This window comes from Pygocentrus nattereri, chromosome 21, assembly GCF_015220715.1.
Source record: "Pygocentrus nattereri isolate fPygNat1 chromosome 21, fPygNat1.pri, whole genome shotgun sequence".
NCBI lineage: Eukaryota > Metazoa > Chordata > Actinopteri > Characiformes > Serrasalmidae > Pygocentrus > Pygocentrus nattereri.
This window is the reverse complement of record NC_051231.1, coordinates 35,263,281-35,289,931: the sequence shown is the minus strand read 5'-3', so window position 1 is coordinate 35,289,931 and position 26,651 is coordinate 35,263,281. Positions and strand designations below refer to the sequence as shown.

Sequence of the window (26,651 nt, the reverse complement as noted above, 5' to 3'; positions counted from 1 at the left end):
TCTCACTGTCAGTGTTACAGTACTGCCCCCTACTGGCTGATATTTCACCTGCTCAGTCAGACTGATGGGTAAACACAGTCATGTACAGAAGTTGACTGAGTTGATTTTCTAAGTGAAATAAATAAATAAACAAATCCTCCACAGAAAACAAACAGAAATATATTTTTTTGCAGATCGAACTTTTTGACCGTTTTTTTTACATTTCCCCAGTGTGTTAAACTCAAACGTAGTGAAGTGTGTGTGTGTGTGTGTGTCTGTAGAGGACGTTTAACTTCTTCACACTCAGAAAATCAACAGCGTGGACTCTGAGCAGGGACCACAGACTTGTGTGGATTATATGTGCTGTGTTTTATTAATTCAGTCGGTTCTGTTCTTTAACTGAGCTGCAGTGTTTGTGTCGTCACTGATCATGTACAGCAGCCTGCCGGGAGTGGACGTTCCCAAAAAACTGCACTGGAACCCCACTGACCCGGTGAGTGTCAGTCTGAGGAGACTGTGTGCTGCTGTTGGAACAAAACCTTATATCCAGAAATGGTGACTTTACAGGAGAAGGAAAAAACATGCTTTACTTTTAATGGAAGTGAATGGAACCAGAATTTTTCCCAAGACGTTTTGGGTCGTTTCTTTTGGTACCCTCCTCATAGCATTTACTTACCATGTAAAGAGCAACGGGTGTTTTCAGATTATGTCAAAAACTGAAAAACAATAAAAATGGAGATACAAGATTTTCTTCTGACATCAGCGAGACACATGGCAAAAGTCTTCACTCCCCCATCCAGATCACTGAACTCAGGTGTTCCAGTCACTTCCATGGCCACAGGTGTATAAAGCCGAGCCCCTCGGCCTGCAGACTGCTTCTACAGACATTAGTGAAAGAATGGGTCGCTCTCAGGAGCTCAGTGAATTCCAGCGTGGTACCACAGAGTGGTCGGCCACGTAAAATGACAGAGTGGGGTCAGCGGGGTCATTTTCTGTTAAATATGTGTTTTGTTCTGATGCTGAAAAATGTGTGTGTGTTCCAGGGATATGCGGCCCACCTGGCCAGTACAGTGTCCGAATGGTCTCTGGCTTTCTCCTTCATCAGCTTCTTCCTCACCTACATCAGAGACTTCAAAGTAAGATCACACCTTTACTGCGTTTGCATCACTGTTAGTCAGGGTCAGTTCTCTGACCGCTGTGTTGAGCTGATGTAACAGCAGCATTACGCTCTGTGTCACTCGGTCCGCTGTAACAACTGTGTCTGTTAATGTTTCTGTCTGCAGAAGATTAACCTGCGGGCGGAGGCGGAGCTCCAAAGCAGCACCCTGCATGACTCCGCCCACTACAACTACACCTATGGACCACGGGAGACCTCGCCGCTGCTCGCAGGGTCCATCTAACACACAGACGCCTCCGTACAAACCCGCTTCTGCAGCCTCTCACACACACACACACACACACACACACATACACACACACATATACAGGCTGGTTCGGTCCTGACAAGCTTCAGATCCACAGATAAGCAGAGAAATCTCCCCGGAGCGGAGATACGGAGCCCTCCTGATGGATAAAATCACAGAGAAAAAACGATAAATATTGTTTTTCCTGACAGCTGTGGGGTTTAACCCTGTAAACAGGTATCAGATGCGTTTCTAAGACACGTTTCTGAGATACAGAGACTGAGATTCACCTGAGAAATCTTTTTACTGTCAGTTTAAAGGTCCATATATGTTCTATATTCTTACAGACTATAGCATTTTAACCCTCAGAGACCGTCTGCTGCACAAAGCCACTCCTGCTTCTGACTTCACGGCGCTCAGACTGCATCGTCCAGCACTCTGAACAGTGTTATTCATCGCTTGTGGTGAAAGTTCATATTCTCAGACGGCATGTCTGCAGTTTGATGCCAGTATAGTAACTTTCCATGGAAGTACTGGAGCTGTGATGTTGTTTTTCTTCTTTTCTAACATCTTTAGTGATAAAAACATTAAAACAAGCGAATATAACATACATTCACTAATTTGAGGCATTTTTTAAAATGCTGGGCCTCAGTTTTCACCTCTGTAGCATTAATCAGCTTTAGTCGGCCCCCTTCTCTGCTATAATAAATGGACCCTATTCTGATCTTGTGGGCCCCCTGCCTGTTTAACACAACTCTCAGTTAATCCCCACCTCCGAAGACCTTTCCAGCTCATCAGGTCATTACCAAACCCTTTAGGAACTGGTAGAAAAACCTGACACTGCAGGTTTATTATAAATAGCTTTTAAATCCACTCTAAACTCCACTAATTCAATATGTTACGTTTGTTTATTGTTTGTGTATTAAGTAAAGGTGTGTATACACACCTTATCATCGCAGTGAGAAAACGTTCTAAGACACTGGTTGCAAAAACATGTCCCTGCAAAAATGTGTAAAAAAATAACATTTTTAATGTTTAGGAGCTTCTAAAAATATTTTTAAATGATAAAATCATGAAAATACATCAGCAAAACCAGCACGTGGGTCTCTGAGGGTTAAACACACAAACTACACAACCATGAAGGCCACTAGTTCAGAACACTCCTGCCTGCACATCTCACACTGACCACTAGAGGGTGCTATAGTCCAGAGAGTGAGCTATAAGGCGCTGTAATGCTGTTCTTACTGTTTTCATGCTGTTTTTCATTTTAACTGGTGATTTTAAAGGAAGCTATAATTACTATAATTAACTCGAACGTCCAGTTTTATGTTTTTAAACGTGGTATCGTAAAGCAGCTCTGACTGAACCTGAACTGTATCGCTGTGTCACTCCAGTGTGACCTCATTACAACTATTACTCTGAAATCTATTTTATAAGGAGTTTATAAAGATTTTATAAGGTTTTATTTCCTCATGCAGATGTTTATTCACTTCAGCCTCCCTGATGTTTAAAACTCCACCATGTGGATGTGAACCTCTAGAGTTTGGGAGCTTTAAAGGGCCCATGTCATGGAAAATCTTCTGAAGTAAGACAGTCCTAGTATAGTATGTAAACAGCTTTCATAACACATCAGTCCATAAATGGAAAACTTACATTTCCATTTACAGCATTCAGCTGACGCTCTTATCCAGAGTGACTTACAATTTGATCATATTACATGGTGGGTGAAGGTGGTGTTGGGAGTCTTGCCCAAGGACTCTTATTGGTATAGTGTAGGGCGCTTGTCCAAGCAGGGGACAGTCTACAGCGTAGAAAACGGCAAAAAAGCAGCCTGTTTTGTTTTTATAATGTCACAAAAACAAACATTTGCATATATCTGTTTATTCAGTCTATATGAGTTAAGCCACGCCCACTCGCGTTATAAGGAGTGTTTCAGCCTGGACCACTTCATCCAAACCAATCAGAAAAGAGGTCATTTACATATACTGGTAACAACAGCCTGTATTCGTGAGGGATAAAGAGAGGTCGGAAAATCATCGCGTAGAAATGAATTTATTGTGCATAAAACCACAGAAACGTCCCGTTGTAAGTGCGTCTTTGAGGAAAAAGTAAACGATAAAATGTGTGATATGGGCTCTTTAACCGGACGGAGCAGTTCAGCTGCGCGCTTTTGGGGACGTTTGATGAAAATAACGACTGGGTGTTTCGTCTGAAGGAAGGCTAAGCGCATTATTAGTTCATTAATCACTGAAATATGATTAAACTGCTTTATAGCGAGCTGTGAGCTGAAGCCGGTGACTTGGTACAGTTTGTACGATCTGCTTGAAGCTAACTGAGCCCCGCTAGCCTACATACTGTCATTAGCCACATTAGCATTCCCTCACAGAAATGTAGCCGAACTAGCGCAGTTAAAGCGACTGTTTAGCGCCATTTGCTTAAATCGCCCTCAGCCAGCGTGTTTTATTAGCCACATTAGCGTCTCCGCGCATATATAAAGCGGGAAAAGCGCTAATTAGAGCCCATTCATATTAGCCTAAACCCGCTAGCGGCGCTAGCCTTTCTCCACAGGCTGACTGGTTAGCATAATGCTAACGCTTGAACAAGCGCGCCCTTAAAAACTTGGTTCTTCGGGGGTCTTTAGTAATGGGAATGGTTCTTTTTTCATGCTTAAATGGTTCTTTGATCAATGGAGAATATGTTTATGGTTCTAAACAGCACCAGAAAAGGGTTCTCCTGTTGCCAAGCTCAACATTGTAGAAATAGCAGAACCATTTGTATGTATTATTCAATATAGCTCCAAAACACATCGTCGGTCAGTATGTGGAACAATTTCACCTTGCAGAGAACCCTTTAAGCATGCAGTGGTTCCATGTAGAACTCATGCTTGTGGAGAGAACCATTCCCGTTATTAAAGAACCTGTGAAGAACCATCCTTGAGCACAGCGTACATTAATTATAGCTACTTCAGCAGAACCTATCGCAGGTCCTGTGGCTGGTTTCTGTGTTCTGTATGATTTGGAGATGTTCTTGATAAACTGTGGATAAAATGTGATCTACTGTTACTGTAGTCAAACTCAGCTGAGCAAACCCGAGATAGATTATATATATAAAAATATAAATATTTTTGAATTATTTTTGTACATTTTTTGAAAGATTCCCCCAAAATATATAATTGCTTTCAGCACAAACATGTCACTGCTATTGGAACAAAACCTTGCATAATTTCAGTTTTTGATCATTTTAAAGTACATATTCTTTACATTGTGTGTAAATTTCACGAGTGGACCAAAAAGAAGCAGCCCGAAATGAATAAAAAGTCTGGTTCCGTGGACTTACATTAAAAGTGTGTTCCCCTCCTGTTGTTCTGGAGCTACAAGGTTTTGCTTCAACAGTAGTGATCTATAGTGATCGATGTGTTAACATTATTAAACTGAACGTAAGGCGAGGCTTTTTCAGTGCAGATTCATGTAAGATTCTTTCCTCCGGTTCAGTGCTGGGCCACCAAGCAGGCGTGCGTGTGAAATGAATGTTCAGACGTGTTTATTTTCCTCAGATTTTATTCCTATCAATAGAACTAAAGTGCATTTCAGTCAGCTGTGCTGTCAAAATGAGTTTCACAGACAAGCAATAAAACAAAAGACAGAACACTCCTGGTTTATCATGAATACGTTTTACAGTTAAAACAATCTTAACTACAGTAAATGATTTTATATCAGTTTATAATTAAACATGTACAGCATGCTTATTGACAAATAAATGCTTTTTTTAACAAACACAATGGCTCTTTTCTCTGTTTAGATGATCACAGACGGGATGAACACTGTTAGTTTAAAACTCACTCAGTCGTACAGATACAGTGGTTTTAACACGGCCTCTCACACCAAAACACTCTCAAACACACACACACACACACACTTCAGACCACCACGCCCTTCATCCAGCTGCTCTTCATCCGCTCCTTCTTCCTCCTCTCCTGATACTCTGCCACCTTCTTACGGAAGAAACCTGAATCAAAACAAAGACCAATCAGTTCGCAGCAAATATCTGATTAAGTGGTCATGCTCAGATGGAGGTCTGTAACTCTGAGGCTGATCTGAGTCAGTACTGGGGTATCAGTGTAAACCCGCACTCTGATTTCTTTCGTCTCTCTCGCTCTGAGCACGTGAAACAGCCAGCAGCGTTTAACACAGCGAATACACACTCGACCAAATGAAGGATTTAAACTCTTCATCTTCTAGATGATGCGTGTTCATATAGCGACTCCATGTTTAAAAAAAGCCACCGATTATTTGAGTTTTACGTTAATATCATGACTTATTCTGAGAGTTTATTGGGTGGCTGTAAAGAATTCAGATTACTGTCTGGCTCATGTAGACCTGGAGTTTCCCAATTATCTAACTACTCAAAAGCATGAAAACACACTGAACCAGTTACTGACCCAATCTGATTTTCTGCAGTTGTCAGATTATTAAGTGTAAACACACTGAACCAGTTACTGACCCAATCTGATTTACTGCAGTTATCAGATTATTCCGTGTAAACACACTGAATTTTATCTCTGTACCTTTTTATTACACATACAGCTGTCCAAGTGCTGACCAAACCCCTCATACACTCAGAAAAGAGCATCACAAAATTATCACAATAACCAAATCTCACCATCATATCGCCCACCTTTAATGAAAAATGTGTAAGTCTGTAAAACAGGTAAAGAGAAATGTGTAATAATGAGGTGTGCTGGTGCTGACCTTCATGGTTGGGCTGTTTCTCCTCCTCCTGGATGAAAAGGTCGAACATCTGCGTCTGGACGAACTGTTTGACAAAGGTTCGACTGCTTTTGGGCTCCACAGCCTTCAGGAAGTTCCTCTTCTGGAACATTGCGGCCTGTTTCCCACCTCCAGACTTCTTAATGTGATCCGCAAAGTGACCCACAGTCTTCACGAAAAACGTCAGGAAGGCTTCAGAGATCACTCGGTTCAGCTCCTCTGTGGCTGAGGGACAGAGTGGAACTGTTAGCATTTAGGCTGATTCACACAGACACATCGTCCACACAGTCAGGCTTTGGGTCTCCATGGCAACTTCAGTCCGGACTGAGTTTAGTTTAGTAGCTATTCCAGAATATCAGCTCCTCCCTTCATGATCTCATCATAAACTAGAGATCAGAAACCAGCGTCACACAAACATCCTGACTGGACTAAACCTCCTAAATCCTGTCCTAACTGTAGGATGAACCCCAGCAGGGGTTATAATTAAAGGTTAGAATAAAACTAATTCCCTCTCCCTGCTTTTTTCTGAATATACGACCGCCCACATGTCTGGCTGGACACTGAAGGACGACCGACTGCTGAGCTCTCCTGCTGCCCACTTCAGACCAGCTGCCCACGCCCCAGCTACCACCACCTGCCTTGGACTAGCTGCCCACCCTACGCTGATGTTCTCATAGACTCCTAGTTATTCCTAATACCATCCATCCATCCATCCATCCATCCATCCATCCATCCATCCATCCATTTTCTAAGCCGCTTCTCCGTCAGGGTCGCGGGGGGATGCTGGAGCCAATATTACTGCTATTAATATTAGTAATATAATCACTTGTAGGTAGTCTGACCAGAGGAGGACGGGTCCCCCCTGGTGAGCCTGGTTCCTCCCAAGGTTTCTTCCTCAGTTCTGAGGGAGGTTCTCCTTGCCACTGTTGCCCCTGGCTTGCCCACCGGGGGGTTTCTGTACATTCTTACAGTCCTGTTCCAACTTTGTCTTTTCCGAAATTCCAGTGCCAATATATATAGATTCAGATCCAATTAGCATGGATTTGGTTATTTTGGTTTATTTCTGAACGTTATACAAATGTGTCTGGGAACAAAAGTTCTGTTTGAAAATAGCTGAGAATTTTATTCTGGCCAAAAACCTCCTTGATGAACATTATTAGGTGATTATAATCAGTTTTAACAATCTGAACATTGTAAAATCAGCTTTTTCACCACCGTAATCACCTTCACCGATGCTAATATGTACAGCAGTAATAAACTCGCATCAGTTAATGAGCGTTGAGACTCACGAGCGTCGCTGCTCCTCCTGCACAGCGCCTGCAGCAGCTCCTCCTGCAGCTTAGCCGGGATCAGAGTGTCCTCGTCTCCGATCTACAGCCGGAAAACAGCGCTAACGTTAATGCTAACCTCATACACTTCATCTCATTCAGGCAGGCAGACAGGCAGGCAGACAGGCAGACAGACAGACAGACAGACCGACCGAGTCGGACCCAGACAGAGTCAGAGAGACAGTCAAATAACTGAAGTGAAATAACTACATTAAAGTTCTTTAGCTTTAGCACTGAAGCTACGAGGCTAATCTAGCCAACAAGTAACCGAAGCTCATACCCACCAGTTAGCAAGTTAGCAGGCTAGCATGGGTGAGGTGAATGTTTATGGTCCTTCGTCTCAGAGTTATTAGAGAAACTATCAGCAGAACCACACACTTAAACCCATGGTTCTTCAAGGGTTCTTTAGTAAACAACATGGTTTTATATAGAACGGCATGCAAGGCGTGTTTGTGGTTCTACATAGAACAGTTTGGCTTACTAAAGAACCCAGTTCACGAGTGATACACTGTTCACTCAGTCAGACAGCCAGTCAGTCACCTGCATGAGCTGCTAGTGAGCAATGAGAGGTGGAGTGGGGGAGGGGGGTGATGGACGGACCCCTGGACCACAGCAGCTTTCAGCACATCACTCACAGCCACACCCTCAAACACTGACCTGCTCGCCTGCGACCAAAACTTGGCCTGTAAATCAGACGCATTTCCATCTACATGCTTATTAAAGAATAACAGGCAACGTCTCAAACAGGCGGGAATTATTATGGCTAATGGGAAAAAGGAGGCATTTTTCCACGTTTGCCCCACTTTCCTAAATCAGCTTTACTGCCTCATTACTCTGTTTGTGCGTGACGCAGGAGGCAGAACGTGTGAGTGAGGTTATACGTGAATTATACGTGTTCACTGAGTTACAGAGAGAACAGCAAACACAGGAAAACAAAAACAGGAGAAAATTGGAAACATGTGGGAGCAGAGCACCGAGCGGGGGGGCGGAATAAAGAGAGTGTGTGAGAGAAAGAAATGGGTCAGAGAAAGACTGTGTGTATGTGTGTATGTGTGTATGTATGTATGTATGTATGTATGTATGTATGTGTGTATGTGTGTATGTATGTATGTGTGTATGTGTGTGGGAGTTCTTGTAGTGCTATACTTGTGAGGACTCATGTCCTCACTATGATATGAATAGATGAAATCTTTGCTCAAGCGAGGACATTTTGCTGGTCCTCACTTTAGCATGCGTCTTCACCAGAATTACTTGAAAACTAAAAGAGCAGAAAAATTGCCTTTTGGATACTGAGGTTAGGTTTAGTGTTATTTAGCTACAGTAACTATCAATAGAGACCTAGGAACATCCTCATATGTATAGCAAGACAAACGTGTGTGTCTGTATGTGTGTGTACATGAACGTCACTCACTCTGGTGATGAACTTGCTTCCTTTGGGTGCCGAGAGATCCACGATCAGCAGCTGTGGAACCAAAACACAGTGAGAAGGCGTCTCTGGGCTCTAATCCAGTTTCCTAATCAGAGTCACTGGACCTCTAACATCTTTAGCTCTAGACGTCTCAAAAACATCAAAAGCAAAGCCACCAAGATAAACACACAGAAAACCTCAGTCAACAGCCGTGTAGGACGCACAGCGAAACTTCAGCCGCATTTCCTTCTCCAGATATAAAGTCTGAAGTCTGCATCCTCAGTTTTAGCACCGGAACTACGAGGCTAATGTAGCTAACAGGTAATGGGAGTGTGTTCACCAGTTAGCACACCGTCTCCTCAGTATCTCCAAGAGTCCTGATTACGTCCAACACCACGATTCACTGTTATCTGTAAACACGGACTAAACTAGACACTAATTTTAAGGCCTGGTTGTATAAAACACCTAAAGCTAAAATATTTTATAATGTGTTGCACAAAAACTCTTAGGGGGTGATTTCCACCAATTTTTCACAATGTATGCAAAACTCAAATTTCAGATGTAATCAGAGGGTTTGGTGTGAAACAGTTCAGACGTCTTCACAGTGGTGGTGATGGGAACCAGGCGTCTCCATGACTACAACACAGATATAGACACTTTATTTACCATCCAGAACCACCAGAGAACCTACACGAGTCTTCTGAGCTTATATGGAATGTTGATGATGGAAAACAGTGGAAAATCTGGAATAATGAGTTTTCTTTGGGGACTATTTTGCCGCACAGCGCCCTGCATGTCTCCCTCCACCATGAATGGAGTTGAAGTTCTCTAAACTCTCATAAAACAGCGTCTCAGTCATCAGGCAGTGAATTCAGAACCAGTTCATGTAGGAACTTTCTGTAGGAGCTTTTAGAGGGACGTCTGGTTCCCATCACCACCACTGTGAGCAGCTCTGACTCTGTAAGATTATCTAGAACCAAGCGTTTCACACCGAACTGCTCAGAATGACTTATTTTGATATAAATACTTTCCAGTAATTTCTCTCAGGGTAATTTAAGGTGAGGAAAATGTTCCCTGGTTAAGCTGAAGATGTGAGTTCTGTAGGTGTTTGAAGTGGAGAAATGTACGCGTGGAAGTTCTTCACGACAGACCAAATGTATAAAGCTGGTTGGTGACTACTGGACTCTGCATGCATGTTTTACTGGATGTGAGGATACTCAAGGACATAATGTCTTTAAACTAAGGTAAAAGGACATGAAATACAAAGAAAAATGAAAGTTATACTATGAACACATCATAGTATAATTATCAGCTCAAGCTGTGAGTTTTGTTAGCCTCTAGATTGGAGACATTTTAAGCCATGAATACCAACAGAGACATAAAGGCTGCATGAAACACCTTCAGCTGAATTTCTCCTTAACGTTACCCTTAAGAATTTCCCAAGATTAAGTGTGTTGCACAGAAAACCTCAGGGTGGTTAACTAAGTGCGTGCTAAAGTAAAATATTGATACATTTGCAACTGGGCCCAGATCTTTACAAAGTGGCTGCTACTGTTTTTCGCTATGCCAGCAGCCGTTAGTCCATGTTTACAGATAACTGTGTCATACAGAGTCGGACACCTCCTAATGAAGTCTACCAGAGATACTGAACACCTCCACACGCTTTGAGAAGGTGCTAACTGGTTTCATTGCTATGAAGCTTTCACTCCTCACTACTTTAACAGGTGGCACTGAAGGAGCTGTTTTACACCAAGAGTACAACCTGGACTCTCTGTCTCGGACACTCACGTCGGCGTGGTCAGTGAGCTGGTGCTGTAAGCTGCTCTGGATGCCCAGCAGGTATGGAGTTGGGGCCAGGTAGACGTCCAGCAGCACGCGAGGAACGATGGAGATGAAGGTGTGCTGCCACAGGAACGGAAACAGCAGTGCAGCTACACCGTGGAGCACCTGGGAGAGAGTACTGCACACATGGGGGTTGCAGGGGGTACGTGGGGTTGGGGTACACACACAGACCGGTGGGGGGGGGGGGGGCATGGGGGGTTGGTGGTATAACAGGAACACACACAAGAAGACAAGGTCAACTTTTTCTTTTTAAATGTATATTTTAAATGTTAATGTATTTTAAGATTAATTCTGAAATGATAAATATAAATGTAAAATACGTGCATTACCCTAATCTCACATCTCTGCATGTGCTAGCCTAATGATTGGCCAAAAAGTGTAGCCACGAGTGTCCCGACGGTGTGTGTGTGTGTGCGGGCAGGCGTCCCGACGGGGCGGTGGCATGTATCTGCAGGTGTTCTGATTGGCTGTGGTATGTATCTGCAGGTGTTCTGATTGGCTGTGGCATGTATCTGCAGGTGTTCTGATTGGCTGTGGCATGTACCCGAGTTCCTCTGCGATGAAGACAATTCGTCGCTCCAGCACTGTTGCGGCGAACACCTGCAGCACCTCCTCGTCTGTCAGACAGTGGAATAGTGTTTGGAAATCTACATGTTCCAGCCACGAGTCCTGCGGCCGAGTCAGACTGATTATCTACAAGAGAGAGGGGAGCGAGAGAGGGAGCGAGAGAGGGGAGCGAGAGAGGGAGCGAGAGAGGGAGCGAGAGAGGGAGCGAGAGAGGGAGGTGAGGCATGTCATTTACATTATTTAGTAGCTACATTAGCAATATAGCTCATGTGAAAATCTAAAGAAGCGATAGTCTAAAACATCTGTAAACAACATTTCTACAAAATAAAATGATATAGTCAAATATCTCTTTGTAGAATATTTCTCTATATCTCTACCTCTGTTCCAGACTCTGGTATGAAGCTCTTGATTTTGACTGTGTTTCCAGGGGCAGGAAACGGCGCCTCCCTCAGGCTCTGCATGAACGGGTATATCATCGCCATGGAGATCTGCCTCCGCTTCTCCACCTCATCAAAGATCTACAGAATAATAAACAAATAAATATAGGAAACACATCATTAACTTCTGATACCAACAAACTCGTGGCTCAGGGTTTGAGCTGTAAAACCTCCATCTGCATCAAAATTATAACCTCCCAGATATCAGCACAGCAACAACCTCACACACCTAGACAAAACGGGAGTTTTTCAAAATTTTTTTCAAAATTACCCCATAACTCGGTGTGTGAGGTGTAATCATAGAGGTTCAGAGGGTTCGGTGTGAAATGGTTCAGACGTCTTTACAGTGGTGGTGATGGGAACCAGGCGTCGCCATGACTACAACACAGATATAGACACTTTATTTACCATCCAGAACCACCAGAGAACCTACACGAGTCTTCTGAGCTTATATGGAATGTTGATGATGGAAAACAGTGGAAAATCTGGAATAATGAGTTTTCTTTGGGGACTATTTTGCCTTGTTCCCTTAAGATTACTGGCTGTGAGAGGTGAGAAGCTGAAGATGTGAGTTCTGTAGGTGTTTGAAGTGGAGAAATGTACACGTGGAAGTTCTTCACGACAGACCAAATGTATAAAGCTGGTTGGTGACTACTGGATTCTGCATGCCTGGGATGTGTGGTTCCTATCACCAACATCTGACTCGGTCAGTTTATCTAGAACAGAGAGTTTCACACCAAACCGCTCAGAACCGCTCTAATTACATCTGAACCATTTAAGTATATAGAGAATTATGAAAAATTGTTGGAATTCTTGTGATCCTATGTTTCCAAACACATCAACGACTAAATGAGACGCCAGATCACTAAACACGGCGTTCCATGGAAGGAGACATCCTCTTAAAACCTCCACCACAAACACGCTCACCAACTCAGGCCGACAGCGCTGGCCTGCTGCACATCTCCGTTTCATTATTTACATGAAAACGACGAGGCTGATGATAAAGCGCTGCTGAAACGAATCCATGTTTTGGGAAAGCTGATGGATCAGATCAAGATGTTTTGGTAAACTGGGTCTAAACATGTCACATCTAATCTCGTCTAAAACAGAGAGGAAGGACACAAGAGGGAGAAAAGATGGAGAAAGTGAGAGGAAGAAAAAAGGACTGCAGCGCTGAGCGCCAGAGAAATGTTTCAACATCAAACCGTCACTTTCCAGAGAAAATGTTGCAGTTTCAGAAGATGAGCAACTCCAGTTCACATGACTTCTCTCCAAACTCTCCAAACCACCACAAAACGTCCACACGGACTGAAGTGACGGCAGATTACATTAGAAACGTTAATGCTTAAGAAGAGGAAATGTGAGAAATGTTTAATGTGATCAGCTCGGTGTGATCAGTGCCGTATGAGTGTGATCAGCTCGGTGTGATCAGTGCCGTATGAGTGTGATCAGCTCGGTGTGATCAGTGCCGTATGAGTGTGATCAGCTCGGTGTGATCAGTGCCGTATGAGTGTGATCAGCTCGGTGTGATCAGTGCCGTATGAGTGTGATCAGTGCCGTATGAGTGTGATCAGTGCCGTATGGGTGTGATCCGTGCCGTATGAGTGTGATCAGTGCCGTATGAGTGTGATCAGCTCGGTGTGATCAGTGCCGTATGAGTGTGATCCGTGCCGTATGGGTGTGATCCGTGCCGTATGTTAGCAGTGCATGTGATTAACAGTTAGCCTCTTCCTCCACTTTACCTTGGAGAAGAGGCCGAAGCAGGCCAGCCTGCTGATGATGCAGTACGCCTCTGGGGGGCGTGCTCCTTTACCATGTGGCTGAAACACAACAGGAAACAGGTCACTCGATAAAGGACGACGACAACAGCAGCAGCAACAACAAAATTAGCACAGAGTTAATCTTAGTTTTTAGATGATGGCACAGAGGGTTATAATTACAAGATGTTTCATTAATCAAAAATATTCAAGGAAAATCGGTAGGTTTTGGTGTTGGATGAGAAGTGGAGGCTGCCTCAGATGAGCTAATGCTAACTCTAAAACAAACGATCACTGAACTCGCACAGCTAAGCTTAGCCTCGTTAGCAATAAAGCTGTGCCAGCTCATTCACATCCCTGTAAACAAGCATCCAGAACAATTTAACACAAACGCTCAAATACGCAGATAAAATTTAAAGACAAATCAAATCTAAAGCGCTGCAGAAATGGGAATTCAGGGTTTTACCAGCAGTCGTCTGCAGTAGCCGTTTCTTCTGCTCCCGTCAATCTCCGTCAGAACGAAGGAGAAGGTCTCACTGCAGGAGAAACGCAGCAACGTTACAGGACTCTGTCTCGGCTCACAGCAGAGGGACTTTCACGCCTAGTCTCCTTTACGCTGTACCGGAGGGTAAAGAGCGACTAGCTTAGCTTACCGCTAATCAGAAGAACAGCACCGCTTGCTCTGCCGTGCGGCTGCAGGCTAACAGCTGCTTGCTAATTATTCATCTTAAAGACGTTTTAAATGGTCGACTCCTCTCGGACGGCTTCCGATCACAGACTGAAGCTCGTTTCCTACATCACAAATGAGCTTGACCCCATCCCGGGCTAACATGCTAAAACATGCTACCGAGAGGATCAAAGTGGTCACAGAAAACCGTCTCACAGCTACATGCAGAGCTAACATGGCCAACTTTACACTGTGCAGTTAGCCAGAAGCTAAAATAGATACATAATGTTGGAATTTAAAATTTATATTCCACATTCGACTGTAGTAGCTCAGCATGCAAGTTCATTCAGCTCACTGAAGGTTCACTGAAAATAATTTAGAAAACAAAAACAAATACTCAGAGCGAATAAACCGGTTTGTGTGTGGAGCCGTTAGCCTAGTTCATGTCCTTGTTAGCATCAGATGCTAACGTTAGCTTAGCCTAGCTAAACCATCAGCAGTTACGGCTCACTGAGACTTCAGTGGCGCAAGTTTAGAGAATAAATACTCCGGTCTGAGCGAGTAAAGCTGGACGCGTGTGTGAAGCTTCCATCTTAAATTGCTTTTAATTTGAACCCTTGTTAGCAACAGATGCTAATGTTTTACATTTACATTTATGGCATTTGGCGGACGCTCTTATCCAGAGAGGCATCAGTTATTTTTACACAGGTAGGTGAAGGTGGTGTTGGGAGTCTTTGCCCAAGGACTCATTGGTTTAGTGTAGGGCGGTTACCCAGGTGGGGCACTGAACCCCAGTCTACAGCATGGAAAGCAGAGCTGTTACCCACTACACTAACCAACCACACCGCTTACCGAGAAGGCCCAACCGCTGAGTTTAGAGAATAAAAATCTGGGCGTTTTTGTGAGGAGCTGTCGCCTTATTTTAATTCATATAATTGTAGCACCAGATGCTAACATTAGCTTAGCGAAAATGCTAAAACAGAGGATAAAATTGAGTAGGTGGCGCCAGAGGGACAGAAAGATAAAATCAATCATCCAAGTATGAAAACGTAAAATTTGAACAGTCATAAAAAATAAGCGCCAAACATGGCGGTCTAAAGGCTTTCCTGAGGAGGCTCGATGCAGGTCACCGTCAGCATGAGGTCGAGGTGGTTTATGTAAGTGACCAGAGAGTAACGGCGCTCTCTCTGCACTTTCAGAGGTTTATCTTTTTTTGTTTTTACATCACTTCATAAAAGAACAGAAATAAATCAACTACATTTTCCATTTAAAGTCTTCATGCAGGAGTACGTCAACTTGTGGATGACTCCACAAGACTTTGGAATATCGAGCAGGCCTACATAATAAGATTAACACGATGGTACAAATTACAAGGAAACATGCACGTAAATATTTTTGACTAAAATTGACTTCTCAGGGTTTTCCCCTTTGTTAAAGATAAATAAATTATTAAAAATCTTGGTGTGTTTTTATTGTCTACATTTCATTACTTCATTTGCATAATTGTATATTCAGTGTGATTTTCACAATAACTCTAAATCGGACCAGAATAACTGAATCGAATCGTGTTGAAGTGTCAAATGCACCGAATAATTTCCTAAAGAACCGTAACCGAATCACTCTAAGACCGACATTTACAGAGATCTGTAATCACTGACCTGCAGCAGCTCAGCAGATCCATAAAAATCCTGAGTGTTATGAAACTGAAGGATTAAATCCGGGTTATATTTATTCACTAATCAGTTCACTGGCAACCCGTTATTAATAAACTGCCAGAACTGCTGCTACTAAACCTGCACACTGCTCATTATATTTTATCTGGGTTTGTATTCATATTGTCTACTTTAGTCCACGTTCATAAATAAGCGAGTTATACAGAGTCACACAAACCACACGATCAAGACCATCAGAGATGCTGAACAGCTCCACACACTCTGAGGGGAGTGTGATTAGGCCTGCAGCATCGGCGCTCCACAGGGTCCAAACGTCTTGGCTGATCTCCATTTGGCGTAACGGGCGATTTCGATTTTTAGCCTGACTGTTTCTTCACACAGTGGCTCACTGACCTTTTAACTTTAGCACATTAGCCACGTGTTCATTCCTCTGTGAGAAGCAGCAGAAGTGCATTAAAAACCCCACAAATCTCTTTGCACTGCTTTGTTTGTAAGCTGTGTGACTGAAACCGGCGCAGGACAATAGCCGCAGTGTGAGCGGGCGGAAGCTCCCGAAAGGTCTGAGGCCAGTAAACACCATCAATCTGAAAAGAACAACACACTCACTGATGCACCATCTTACACAAAACACCACCACATCCTGTGAGTGCACAGCATCTCAACCTGGACGAGAGTGTGCATCATGAGGTTTCTTATGAAGTGGACGAGAGACAGAGAGAGAGACAGAGACAGAGAGAGTAGAGAGTATTCCTGTAGCGTATTACAGTCTGTCAGAGCGACTGTGTGGATCATATGAACATTATAGAGCTTTTTAAATGAAACAGTAGAAGCCGTATCGCCCCCTACGCTTCCTGTAGCGTATTACAGTCTGTCAGAGCGACTGTGTGGATCATATGAACATTATAGAGCTTTTTAAATGAAGCAGTAGAAGCCGTATCGCCCCCTACGCTTCCTGTAGTGTATTACAGTCTGTCAGAGTGACTGTGTGGATCATATGAACATTATAGAGCTTTTTAAATGAAACAGTAGAAGCCGTATCTCCCCCTACGCTTCCTGTAGTGTATTACAGTCTGTCAGAGCGACTGTGTGGATCATATGAACATTATAGAGCTTTTTAAATGAAACAGTAGAAGCCGTATCGCCCCCTACGCTTCCTGTAGTGTATTACAGTCTGTCAGAGCGACTGTGTGGATCATATGAACATTATAGAGCTTTTTAAATGAAACAGTAGAAGCCGTATCGCCCCCTACGCTTCCTGTAGCGTATTACAGTCTGTCAGAGCGACTGTGTGGATCATATGAACATTATAGAGCTTTTCAAATGAAACAGTAGAAGCCGTATCGCCCCCTACGCTTCCTGTAGCGTATTACAGTCTGTCAGAGCGACTGTGTGGATCATATGAACATTATAGAGCTTTTCAAATGAAACAGTAGAAGCCGTATCGCCCCCTACGCTTCCTGTAGCGTATTACAGTCTGTCAGAGCGACTGTGTGGATCATATGAACATTATAGAGCTTTTCAAATGAAACAGTAGAAGCCGTATCGCCCCCTACGCTTCCTGTAGCGTATTACAGTCTGTCAGAGCGACTGTGTGGATCATATGAACATTATAGAGCTTTTTAAATGAAACAGTAGAAGCCGTATCGCCCCCTACGCTTCCTGTAGCGTATTACAGTCTGTCAGAGCGACTGTGTGGATCATATGAACATTATAGAGCTTTTTAAATGAAACAGTAGAAGCCGTATCGCCCCCTACGCTTCCTGTAGCGTATTACAGTCTGTCAGAGCGACTGTGTGGATCATATGAACATTATAGAGCTTTTTAAATGAAACAGTAGAAGCCGTATCGCCCCCTACGCTTCCTGTAGCGTATTACAGTCTGTCAGAGCGACTGTGTGGATCATATGAACATTATAGAGCTTTTTAAATGAAACAGTAGAAGCCGTATCGCCCCCTACGCTTCCTGTAGCGTATTACAGTCTGTCAGAGCGACTGTGTGGATCATATGAACATTATAGAGCTTTTTAAATGAAACAGTAGAAGCCGTATCGCCCCCTACGCTTCCTGTAGCGTATTACAGTCTGTCAGAGCGACTGTGTGGATCATATGAACATTATAGAGCTTTTTAAATGAAACAGTAGAAGCCGTATCGCCCCCTACGCTTCCTGTAGCGTATTACAGTCTGTCAGAGCGACTGTGTGGATCATATGAACATTATAGAGCTTTTTAAATGAAACAGTAGAAGCCGTATCGCCCCCTACGCTTCCTGTAGCGTATTACAGTCTGTCAGAGCGACTGTGTGGATCATATGAACATTATAGAGCTTTTTAAATGAAACAGTAGAAGCCGTATCGCCCCCTACGCTTCCTGTAGCGTATTACAGTCTGTCAGAGCGACTGTGTGGATCATATGAACATTATAGAGCTTTTTAAATGAAACAGTAGAAGCCGTATCGCCCCCTACGCTTCCTGTAGCGTATTACAGTCTGTCAGAGCGACTGTGTGGATCATATGAACATTATAGAGCTTTTTAAATGAAACAGTAGAAGCCGTATCGCCCCCTACGCTTCCTGTAGCGTATTACAGTCTGTCAGAGCGACTGTGTGGATCATATGAACATTATAGAGCTTTTTAAATGAAACAGTAGAAGCCGTATCGCCCCCTACGCTTCCTGTAGCGTATTACAGTCTGTCAGAGCGACTGTGTGGATCATATGAACATTATAGAGCTTTTTAAATGAAACAGTAGAAGCCGTATCGCCCCCTACGCTTCCTGTAGCGTATTACAGTCTGTCAGAGCGACTGTGTGGATCATATGAACATTATAGAGCTTTTTAAATGAAACAGTAGAAGCCGTATCGCCCCCTACGCTTCCTGTAGCGTATTACAGTCTGTCAGAGCGACTGTGTGGATCATATGAACATTATAGAGCTTTTTAAATGAAACAGTAGAAGCCGTATCGCCCCCTACGCTTCCTGTAGTGTATTACAGTCTGTCAGAGCGACTGTGTGGATCATATGAACATTATAGAGCTTTTTAAATGAAACAGTAGAAGCCGTATCGACCCCTACGCTTCCTGTAGCGTATTACAGTCTGTCAGAGCGACTGTGTGGATCATATGAAGATTATAGAGCTTTTTAAATGAAACAGTAGAAGCCGTATCGCCCCCTACGCTTCCTGTAGCGTATTACAGTCTGTCAGAGCGACTGTGTGGATCATATGAACATTATAGAGCTTTTTAAATGAAGCAGTAGAAGCCGTATCGCCCCCTACGCTTCCTGTAGCGTATTACAGTCTGTCAGAGCGACTGTGTGGATCATATGAACATTATAGAGCTTTTTAAATGAAGCAGTAGAAGCCGTATCGCCCCCTACGCTTCCTGTAGCGTATTACAGTCTGTCAGAGCGACTGTGTGGATTATATGAACATTATAGAGCTTTTTAAATGAAACAGTAGAAGCCGTATCGCCCCCTACGCTTCCTGTAGCGTATTACAGTCTGTCAGAGCGACTGTGTGGATCATATGAACATTATAGAGCTTTTTAAATGAAACAGTAGAAGCCGTATCGCCCCCTACGCTTCCTGTAGCGTATTACAGTCTGTCAGAGCGACTGTGTGGATCATATGAACATTATAGAGCTTTTTAAATGAAGCAGTAGAAGCCGTATCGCCCCCTACAGCTCAGTGTGAGATGTTACCTGTGGTACTCTGTAAGCGGGGCCCAGCTGACACCTTCAGGGAAGCAGAACAGCGTCACGGCTTTAAGGCATTTCTCCTCCTCCTCTTTCTGCGATCTGTTCGTGGCTTTGGGGAACTGGTAACTGATCTGTGGCTCGTAGCCCTTATCACCATTGCTCTTCTTCAGGCTCACCACCACCAGGTGCTCGAAGAAGAACGTCTGGCCAGGTGAGGGGATTCTGCCCTGATGGCTAAGTGGTCTGGGTGTGGGGGCCAACGGGGGTGTCAAAACTTTTTTCTCTCCTTCTAAAACAAACACACACACACACACACACACACACACACACCTCATTAACAACCAGTAACAAACAACAGCATCAGTAGCTAATAAGCTAATCAATAGACCTTTGGAGTCGGGTCATCATCTTGTAACCCATATCACGCCCATATAAAGAGATCTGAGCCCAAGCCGTTCATCTCTATGGTAAAAATTAATACTGCAACCACTTGGGGAACCAGTGCAGTAACACATTAGCAACCATTTGAGATTCCATACCAATTGCATAGCAACAACTTAGCAACCACCTGGGACACCACAAACGCAGTCTAGCAACACTTTAGCAACCACCTGAGATGTCATAACAGCTTTGTCAAGCTAATATAGAATTCACTAACTCAACTTTCCCCCTCAAGTTTTTATTAGCATCAAACAAAGTGCTCCATGCGAAGCAAGAGGAGACTGGCTGATTACAACACAGCACGATGTGTGTAACTATGTAGAATTATTATTATGAATAATTATAAAGATTGGAAAATCTATCAGCAGCGCAGCTCTTACCGGCCTCACCTCATTTACTTCAAACCTCCAGCACAATAACAAACCGGTCAAACGTGTTCGGTACAAAAATCCGAGCACGAACCCAAAAACAGTTTATCAATATGATCAATTATAACTAAAATATTAACAGTGGTCATGATTAATGATGTCCTCCCGCACTGCGCTTGTGTATTAATTAGTTAGTTATATATTCACCAACAGATTCCTCATATCTGGTCAATCAAACGACCGACTGCGATCAGACGGCCTGAGTTTACAGTGAAGTGCAGAGTCACGCGGTGCCTCACAGTAAGACAACAGCAGGATACTGCAGTCCAGGTGGGAGAGGAGCACCATTATTCAAACACACAGAACAAACAATACAGCCTTTATACCTCACACAGCGCGGACACGTGACGGAGAGCAGAGCAGGAAGCGCAACCACGCCAACACAGCGCCGGCGTCTGCATGCGAGAGACCGTCTTGCATGTCTGAGCTCATCATACGCCAAACATTCAAGAGTCACTCAGGGCAGATGAGACACTGAGCATGTTCAAAATGCCCCAAATATCCACTTCATTAGAAAAACCCACATCGATTTAGCTCCTAAAATTAGTGATTAAAGTTTTCTGGCGGGCCGCAATCCGGAAACTTTAGATTAGCAATTAACTGTAATAAACATTTGCAATTAACACTTTAAGTGTCTTCTTGTTCATTATGTGCCTATTAAAGCTGCACTATATAAGATTTGTCTGTTAAAGCTGAATGAAGTGTCGTTACTGAGTGAGCAGAAGGGAAACAGGCTAAAATGCTGCTGCTGCTGCGAGTCGCCCTGTAAAGCCTGAAATCATTTAAAAGTGAGAGTTTCACACCACGTCGTACCTCTTTAAGCATCACAGTTAGAAATTAGAAGTGTTATTGTTTACATACATCCCATGATGCCTCAGTGAACGCATTAGCTGATTTCTTTTATTCGTGTTTAATTGCTGCAACCCAATAAACCCATTCATGTTCTGCCTGTTCCAGTTGATCACAGTTTAGCAGCAGAGCAGCAGAGTTTAGCGCACAAAGTCAAGCCCTTCCTGCAGTGTGACCAGCACCAGTCAGATGAGCATCTGCTAAAGGCTCTTATTTGTGTAGAGATGCAGAAACGAGAGCAGAAGTGAGCTCTGACTGACCGGCTGCTCCACAGCCTGAAGTGTTTTGTCCTTTCTCTTTTTAACATGGTCATCAGCAGCACAGAGATTATGATCCCATGATGTGATTATTCTGCCACATTAAATTGTTCAGCTCAATCTCATGAACTCTCTACGTTCATCTGACCAAAAACAACGGATCTGTTGTGATACTCACTGTCCCTGTGGAGTTTCTCCTGCAGGGAGGAGAACATGGAGCTGATCTTCTTCATTGGCCCATGATCAACATCAGTCTGACCAGACATCATATCACCTACACACAGAGCGGAGGGAGGGAGACAGAGAGAGACAGACACAGAGAGATAGATAGAGAGAGATATAGAGAGAGATATAGAGAGAGAGATATAGAGACAGAGAGACAGACAGACAGAGACAGACAGACAGACAGACAGACAGACAGACAGAGACAGAGAGACAGAGAGACAGAGAGACAGAGAGACAGAGAGAGACAGAAGAATTGATTAAAATGCTGTATTTCTGATATTTTGTGTGATTTTAGAAGCCGAGTTCACATTTACATTGTTTTTGCTGCATCAAGCCAAAGCATGACTTACAGGAGCATTCCAAACGCTGCGCTTCTGGGAAACAATATTAGTGTGGAATTTCTTGGAAAGCTGCTGAAGATCCCTGGCTGGATGTGTTTGTCTCTCATTGCCAAGGCAACGATGGGGGGAAAACTGGGGGAATTTTTTGTAGCAACTCCTGCTCTCCATCAGGATGTCAGTGTTCCCACCATCCAGACACAAGAACAAATGAGAGAAATGGAAAACGGAGCGCGGGGAGGAAATCCTGAGGCCGAGGTGTTCGAGAGATCGCAGGAACTTCCCCTCATCATTACATTTCCAGTAAAGAGGAAGCCTTATCTGATGGAGCTTTATTTCCACAGTCCATCACAATCCACAGCTGTTCACCAGGAGCGAATGTTTACAGTAATACAGAATCAGAGAGAAACTGAAAGAGAAACCAGCCCTCCCCCGAACCGGCCCCTCCACACTGACCCTGCGAGAGACTCGCTCTGAGTGAAGCTCCTCTCTGAACCGTGGAGGCTCTCCTGATGAAGGAGAGGGTTCCAGTAGGAGGCTAAACTCCGGGATGCCTCTTGCCACACCGCTGCCGTCACCATGGCTACAGACTGATGCTTTACTCTTTACTTGAACTGCGTTGGCATCACGTGCTGCGTTAGTGCTTCAGCGTTTACAGAAGAAAACATCTACAAACCCCCGCAGAGAAAATAACCAACATGTGCAATGAAATACACTGCAGTGCTCCGTAAACGAGCAGCTGAACTGGACAACCAGACAAACATCCCATGACTTAGTAAAAAGACTTCCAAAGTCATACGTGCAAAACCAAAATAGTGGTGGTCACACCACTCCAAAGCAGGGAAGACCTTATCCCGGCAGTGCACTCCAGATGACCAGGACCGCGTGAGTCAGGCCGCTTCACACCAGACGTGACTTCACATCACGCAAACGTCTCTACTGTCTGTTCGTTGCTTAAATAAACTTCATGCGGGTGCTGTGACTTGCTGTGACTTGCATGTGATGTGTAGCTATATGGGTTCATCAGGCTGATGGACGGCTTTCAGTCACCCGGACAGCATTTAAACTGCTGCTGTGTTTATTAGCCTGGACTGTGTATTAGAGCATAAGCATATTCCCGCTGGCACACGTCAAAAATAGACCCAAAGTGCTTTTTTGTGCTGAAAGGCTCATCATAAGCGAGCCTTTAAAGGCTCTTGTATACGACACGATCCCCACGTTTTATATCAGAACGTTCAGAACCGTCTCAGTTCCGTCTGTACGAGGCTCTTTGACCTGGAGCTCTGTGTACAGAGACGATTCAGCCCTAAAGCCGAAACACTGCGGTTCCGATTTTTAGAAATTCTTAATCTCTCTTGTGGAAACAGTTTTACTGATGTGGACGAACTGTTTTGGTGCAATATCAAAGCCTTAGGATCACAAAAGTAGAGGAATCGTGTTCACACGACTCTCCGATGTGGACTGAATGAAGAATGGAGGGTTTCTGGCGTGATGGTCAATCCTTAATGATTTCCTGAGTGTTTGTCGGTCACACGAATCCAGTAGCTCCACACGGCGAGAGGCAGGTGACGTGCATCTCAGCCCCTCTTCACAGGCTCATAACTCCAGATGGGAGTCTCTGGATAAGATGGAATGGAAAGGGCAGCTCTACAGATTCATGAAGGGTCTGAACTGGATTTCTGAGCTGGATCATCACGAAGACATTAACAGAAACACTGAGAAACATGTAGTTTGGCATGTCTGTCGACCCCAGATGGTGAATGAAGGAGGGCGCTGTGTGCAGTACAACAGTTACTGCATCCAGTGTAAAATGGGCTTCAGGCATTTCACACTCCCCACCAACACTTTCAACATTTCTGACTCTAATAACTGACTTACTGACCGATGTTCTCACTGCAGCGCTGTTCCTTCACCTGCCAGAGGAGGTACTGCTTCAGACGGATGCAGTCCTGATGCCCCAGGGAGAATAAAAATAGCACATGATGTTTTGGAAAACTTCATGGACGATTGGGAGCGTAACACGCATTGGCTCTTTCATCGGAGATGTGTAATGATGTATGAACTGCTCTGGATCTGACTCAAACTTTCGTTGGCACGGAAATGAGCAGAGGTTTGAGCTTCGGTGGATGAAATCAAGTGCAAACACACCTTATTTACATATCATTTACATGAAGCACGCCCTTGTTTATTGGAAGCATAAATTATGTTAAATACTCCCCCTACTGGTCAAACTGTATAGTGTTTAAGTTACAACCTCCGGAAAGAATAAACTGTGAAATAAACGAAACGACCAAGTTTTCTATGAAAAGTTCTGGCCCGGTCAGTGCGACTCCTGTGGAACACGCTGCAGGTAAACACACACTTAAGCCTGTCCTGCCAGACAGGTGAGCTTTCACCATTACATCACAGTCCTGTGACAGGTGACACACCACTGCAGCGCTATTTCCACCCGTAGCTTATGGAAGATCCGGTATCCGCAAGATAACACTCTGCGGGCGTATCCGTCGCTGCTAACCAACCACTAAATTTTCCCTCGAGTTGTATTCTTAAAGGGGAAGTCCACTGAATTTTCATAGAATCTTGGATTGACATGGAAATTTTCAGAGAAATTAGCCTGCTCATTTAATTTACTTCAAAGTCTTCTGAGCTTATATGGAATGCTGATGATGGAAAACAGTGGAAAATCTGGAATAATGAGTTTTCTTTGGGGACTATTTTGCCGCACAGCGCCCTGCATGTCTCCCTCCACCATGAATGGAGTTGAAGTTCTCTAAACTGTCATAAAACAGCGTCTCAGTCATCAGGCAGTGAATTCAGAACCAGTTCATGTAGGAACTTTCTGTAGGAGCTTTTAGAGGGACGTCTGGTTCCCATCACCACCACTGTGAGGAGCTTTTAGAGGGAGACGTCTGGTTCCCATCACCTCCACTGTGAGGAGCTTTTAGAGAGGGACGTCTGGTTCCCATCACCACCACTGTGAGGAGCTTTTAGAGGGAGACGTCTGGTTCCCATCACCTCCACTGTGAGGAGCTTTTAGAGGGGGACGTCTGGTTCCCATCACCTCCACTGTGAGGAGCTTTTAGAGGGGGACGTCTGGTTCCCATCACCTCCACTGTGAGGAGCTTTTAGAGGGGGACGTCTGGTTCCCATCACCTCCACTGTGAGGAGCTTTTAGAGGGGGACGTCTGGTTCCCATCACCACCACTGTGAGCAGAACTGCTCTGAAATTGGTTGAAATTCTGAAAAATCTGCGCACTTCCACTCTAACAGTTCTGATCATGTAAACTCCTTATTCAGAGCATAAAACAAACAACACAATTAAGTCAAGTGATACTTTACTAGTCCCACAAATGGGAAATTCCAGCTCCGTGAAGTGAAACTCCACATACGCACTAGTGAACACACACACTAGGGGGCAGTGAGCACACTTGCCCGGAGCAGTGGGCAGCCCAATCCACAGCACCCGGGGAGCAGCTGGGGGTTAGGTGTCTTGCTCAAGGACACCTCAGTCATGGACTGTCAGCTCTGGGGATGGAACCAGCAACCTTCTAGTCACAGGGCTGGTTCCCTGACATCCAGCCCACGACTGCCCCGAATGAGTCCACTAAATGAGCGACTCATAACTCTCAACAGCTTCATCGAGCACGATGAAGAAAAAGGACATAGAGCCTTGGAGGAACATCTAATAGTACATATTTGGATGTTCTTTGATTGTGTGACTTTGATACTTTGAGAACACAAAGTGTCACTCTCAAAAAAAAGTGACCAAAAGGCCAAATTTAATACAAAAGTTGCTGAAAATCTCACCTTTCGGTCAGGTGGGTTGACCGATTTCAAACATTTCTTTGTACATAAAATTTCAGACGGACATCAAGGGGTCATTTCAGCTTTTCAGGGACATTTGAAGCGAAACACGACTAGGCCTCACACACAAGCTCAGCTAGAAAAGGAAGGCTGATGGATTTTAGGTGTTTAAACAGGTCTAATCTTGTGTTCCCTTGAATTACACTCCTCTGGGGGTCGTCTACCGAAAGGCCAGTAAGGCAAACTGTCTACTTAGAGCAGAAAAATCATTCTTAATTAAATTTTCGACCGCTCCAGAGACACTGATCATCTCCCTGGAGCCATTAAATTCAACTTCTAATCTAGCTGCCCGTCTATCTTCAACTTTTCACCCCGTACAGGAGGCTTTTAGACTAAAACATGACTAGGCCAGCATGAGAAAGGCAGTTGGAGGGAATCTTCTGACTCATCATCGCTGATTTCAGCACGAACTCCCTGATTAATTTCTCCTGCTTCTTCTCAGAGACGGTGTAGGAGGATAAAGCCAGTCTTGCTTCACACTCAGCAGAACTTCCAATAAATTACAGTAACTCTGCCTCCTACACAGCTCAAACACACACGCCGTCCGTTCCACCTTAAATGGTGCCAAACCTGACCTTCGTACTTCACAGCGTGTCGCCTTCACACAGATAAACATCTCCGCATCTACACCGAGTGGAGTGGAAAGCTGAGCTTTACTCACCGTTCTGCAGCTTCACCTCCCGGTCAGAGCCGCTCAGCCTCTCTCTCCTCTATGACCGCGCGGCTGCCTC

At 44.2% G+C, this 26,651-nt stretch overlaps 2 protein-coding genes across 4 annotated transcripts in view; one reads left to right on the top strand and one right to left on the bottom strand.

The window, feature by feature from the left end:
- The window catches only part of dram2b (DNA-damage regulated autophagy modulator 2b), a 12,923-nt gene extending 7,799 nt beyond the window's left edge, over nucleotides 1-5,124 (top strand). For both annotated transcript variants that reach the window (XM_037532405.1, XM_037532404.1), the window contains exons 6-8: nucleotides 390-472; nucleotides 1,023-1,115; nucleotides 1,263-5,124. In XM_037532405.1, coding sequence (XP_037388302.1) covers nucleotides 390-472; nucleotides 1,023-1,115; nucleotides 1,263-1,379 — 293 coding nt within the window. In that variant the 3' untranslated portion in view covers nucleotides 1,380-5,124. The remainder of the gene's footprint in view (nucleotides 1-389; nucleotides 473-1,022; nucleotides 1,116-1,262) is intronic.
- Nucleotides 4,922-26,651, bottom strand: dennd2db (DENN/MADD domain containing 2Db). Of its 2 annotated transcripts, none has more exons than XM_017685300.2 (12): nucleotides 26,582-26,651; nucleotides 21,672-21,767; nucleotides 19,522-19,807; nucleotides 13,954-14,023; nucleotides 13,473-13,550; nucleotides 11,671-11,811; nucleotides 11,271-11,419; nucleotides 10,673-10,844; nucleotides 8,888-8,938; nucleotides 7,438-7,519; nucleotides 6,131-6,373; nucleotides 4,922-5,387 (listed from the first exon to the last, which is right to left on the bottom strand). In XM_017685300.2, exons 2-12 carry the CDS (start codon nucleotides 21,760-21,762, stop codon nucleotides 5,299-5,301), a joined length of 1,452 nt encoding a protein of 483 aa, XP_017540789.2. In that variant the 5' UTR covers nucleotides 21,763-21,767; nucleotides 26,582-26,651; the 3' UTR covers nucleotides 4,922-5,298. The 2 variants fall into 2 exon arrangements, with proteins under 2 accessions (XP_017540789.2, XP_017540790.2); XM_017685301.2 differs by having other exon boundaries at nucleotides 19,522-19,804.

What these genes read in the sequence shown, in the direction of transcription:
- dennd2db (XM_017685300.2), bottom strand. Translation starts at nt 21,762, where the DNA reads ATGATGTCTGGTCAGACTGATGTTGATCATGGGCCAATGAAGAAGATC. An exon ending in GCTTCGGCCTCTTCTCCAAG is followed by an intron (nt 11,812 to 13,472) that starts GTAAAGTGGAGG and finishes ATTATTCTGTAG; the next exon opens with ATCTTTGATGAGGTGGAGAA. An exon ending in CAGGAGGAGCAGCGACGCTC is followed by an intron (nt 6,374 to 7,437) that starts GTGAGTCTCAAC and finishes TCTGTCCCTCAG; the next exon opens with CCACAGAGGAGCTGAACCGA.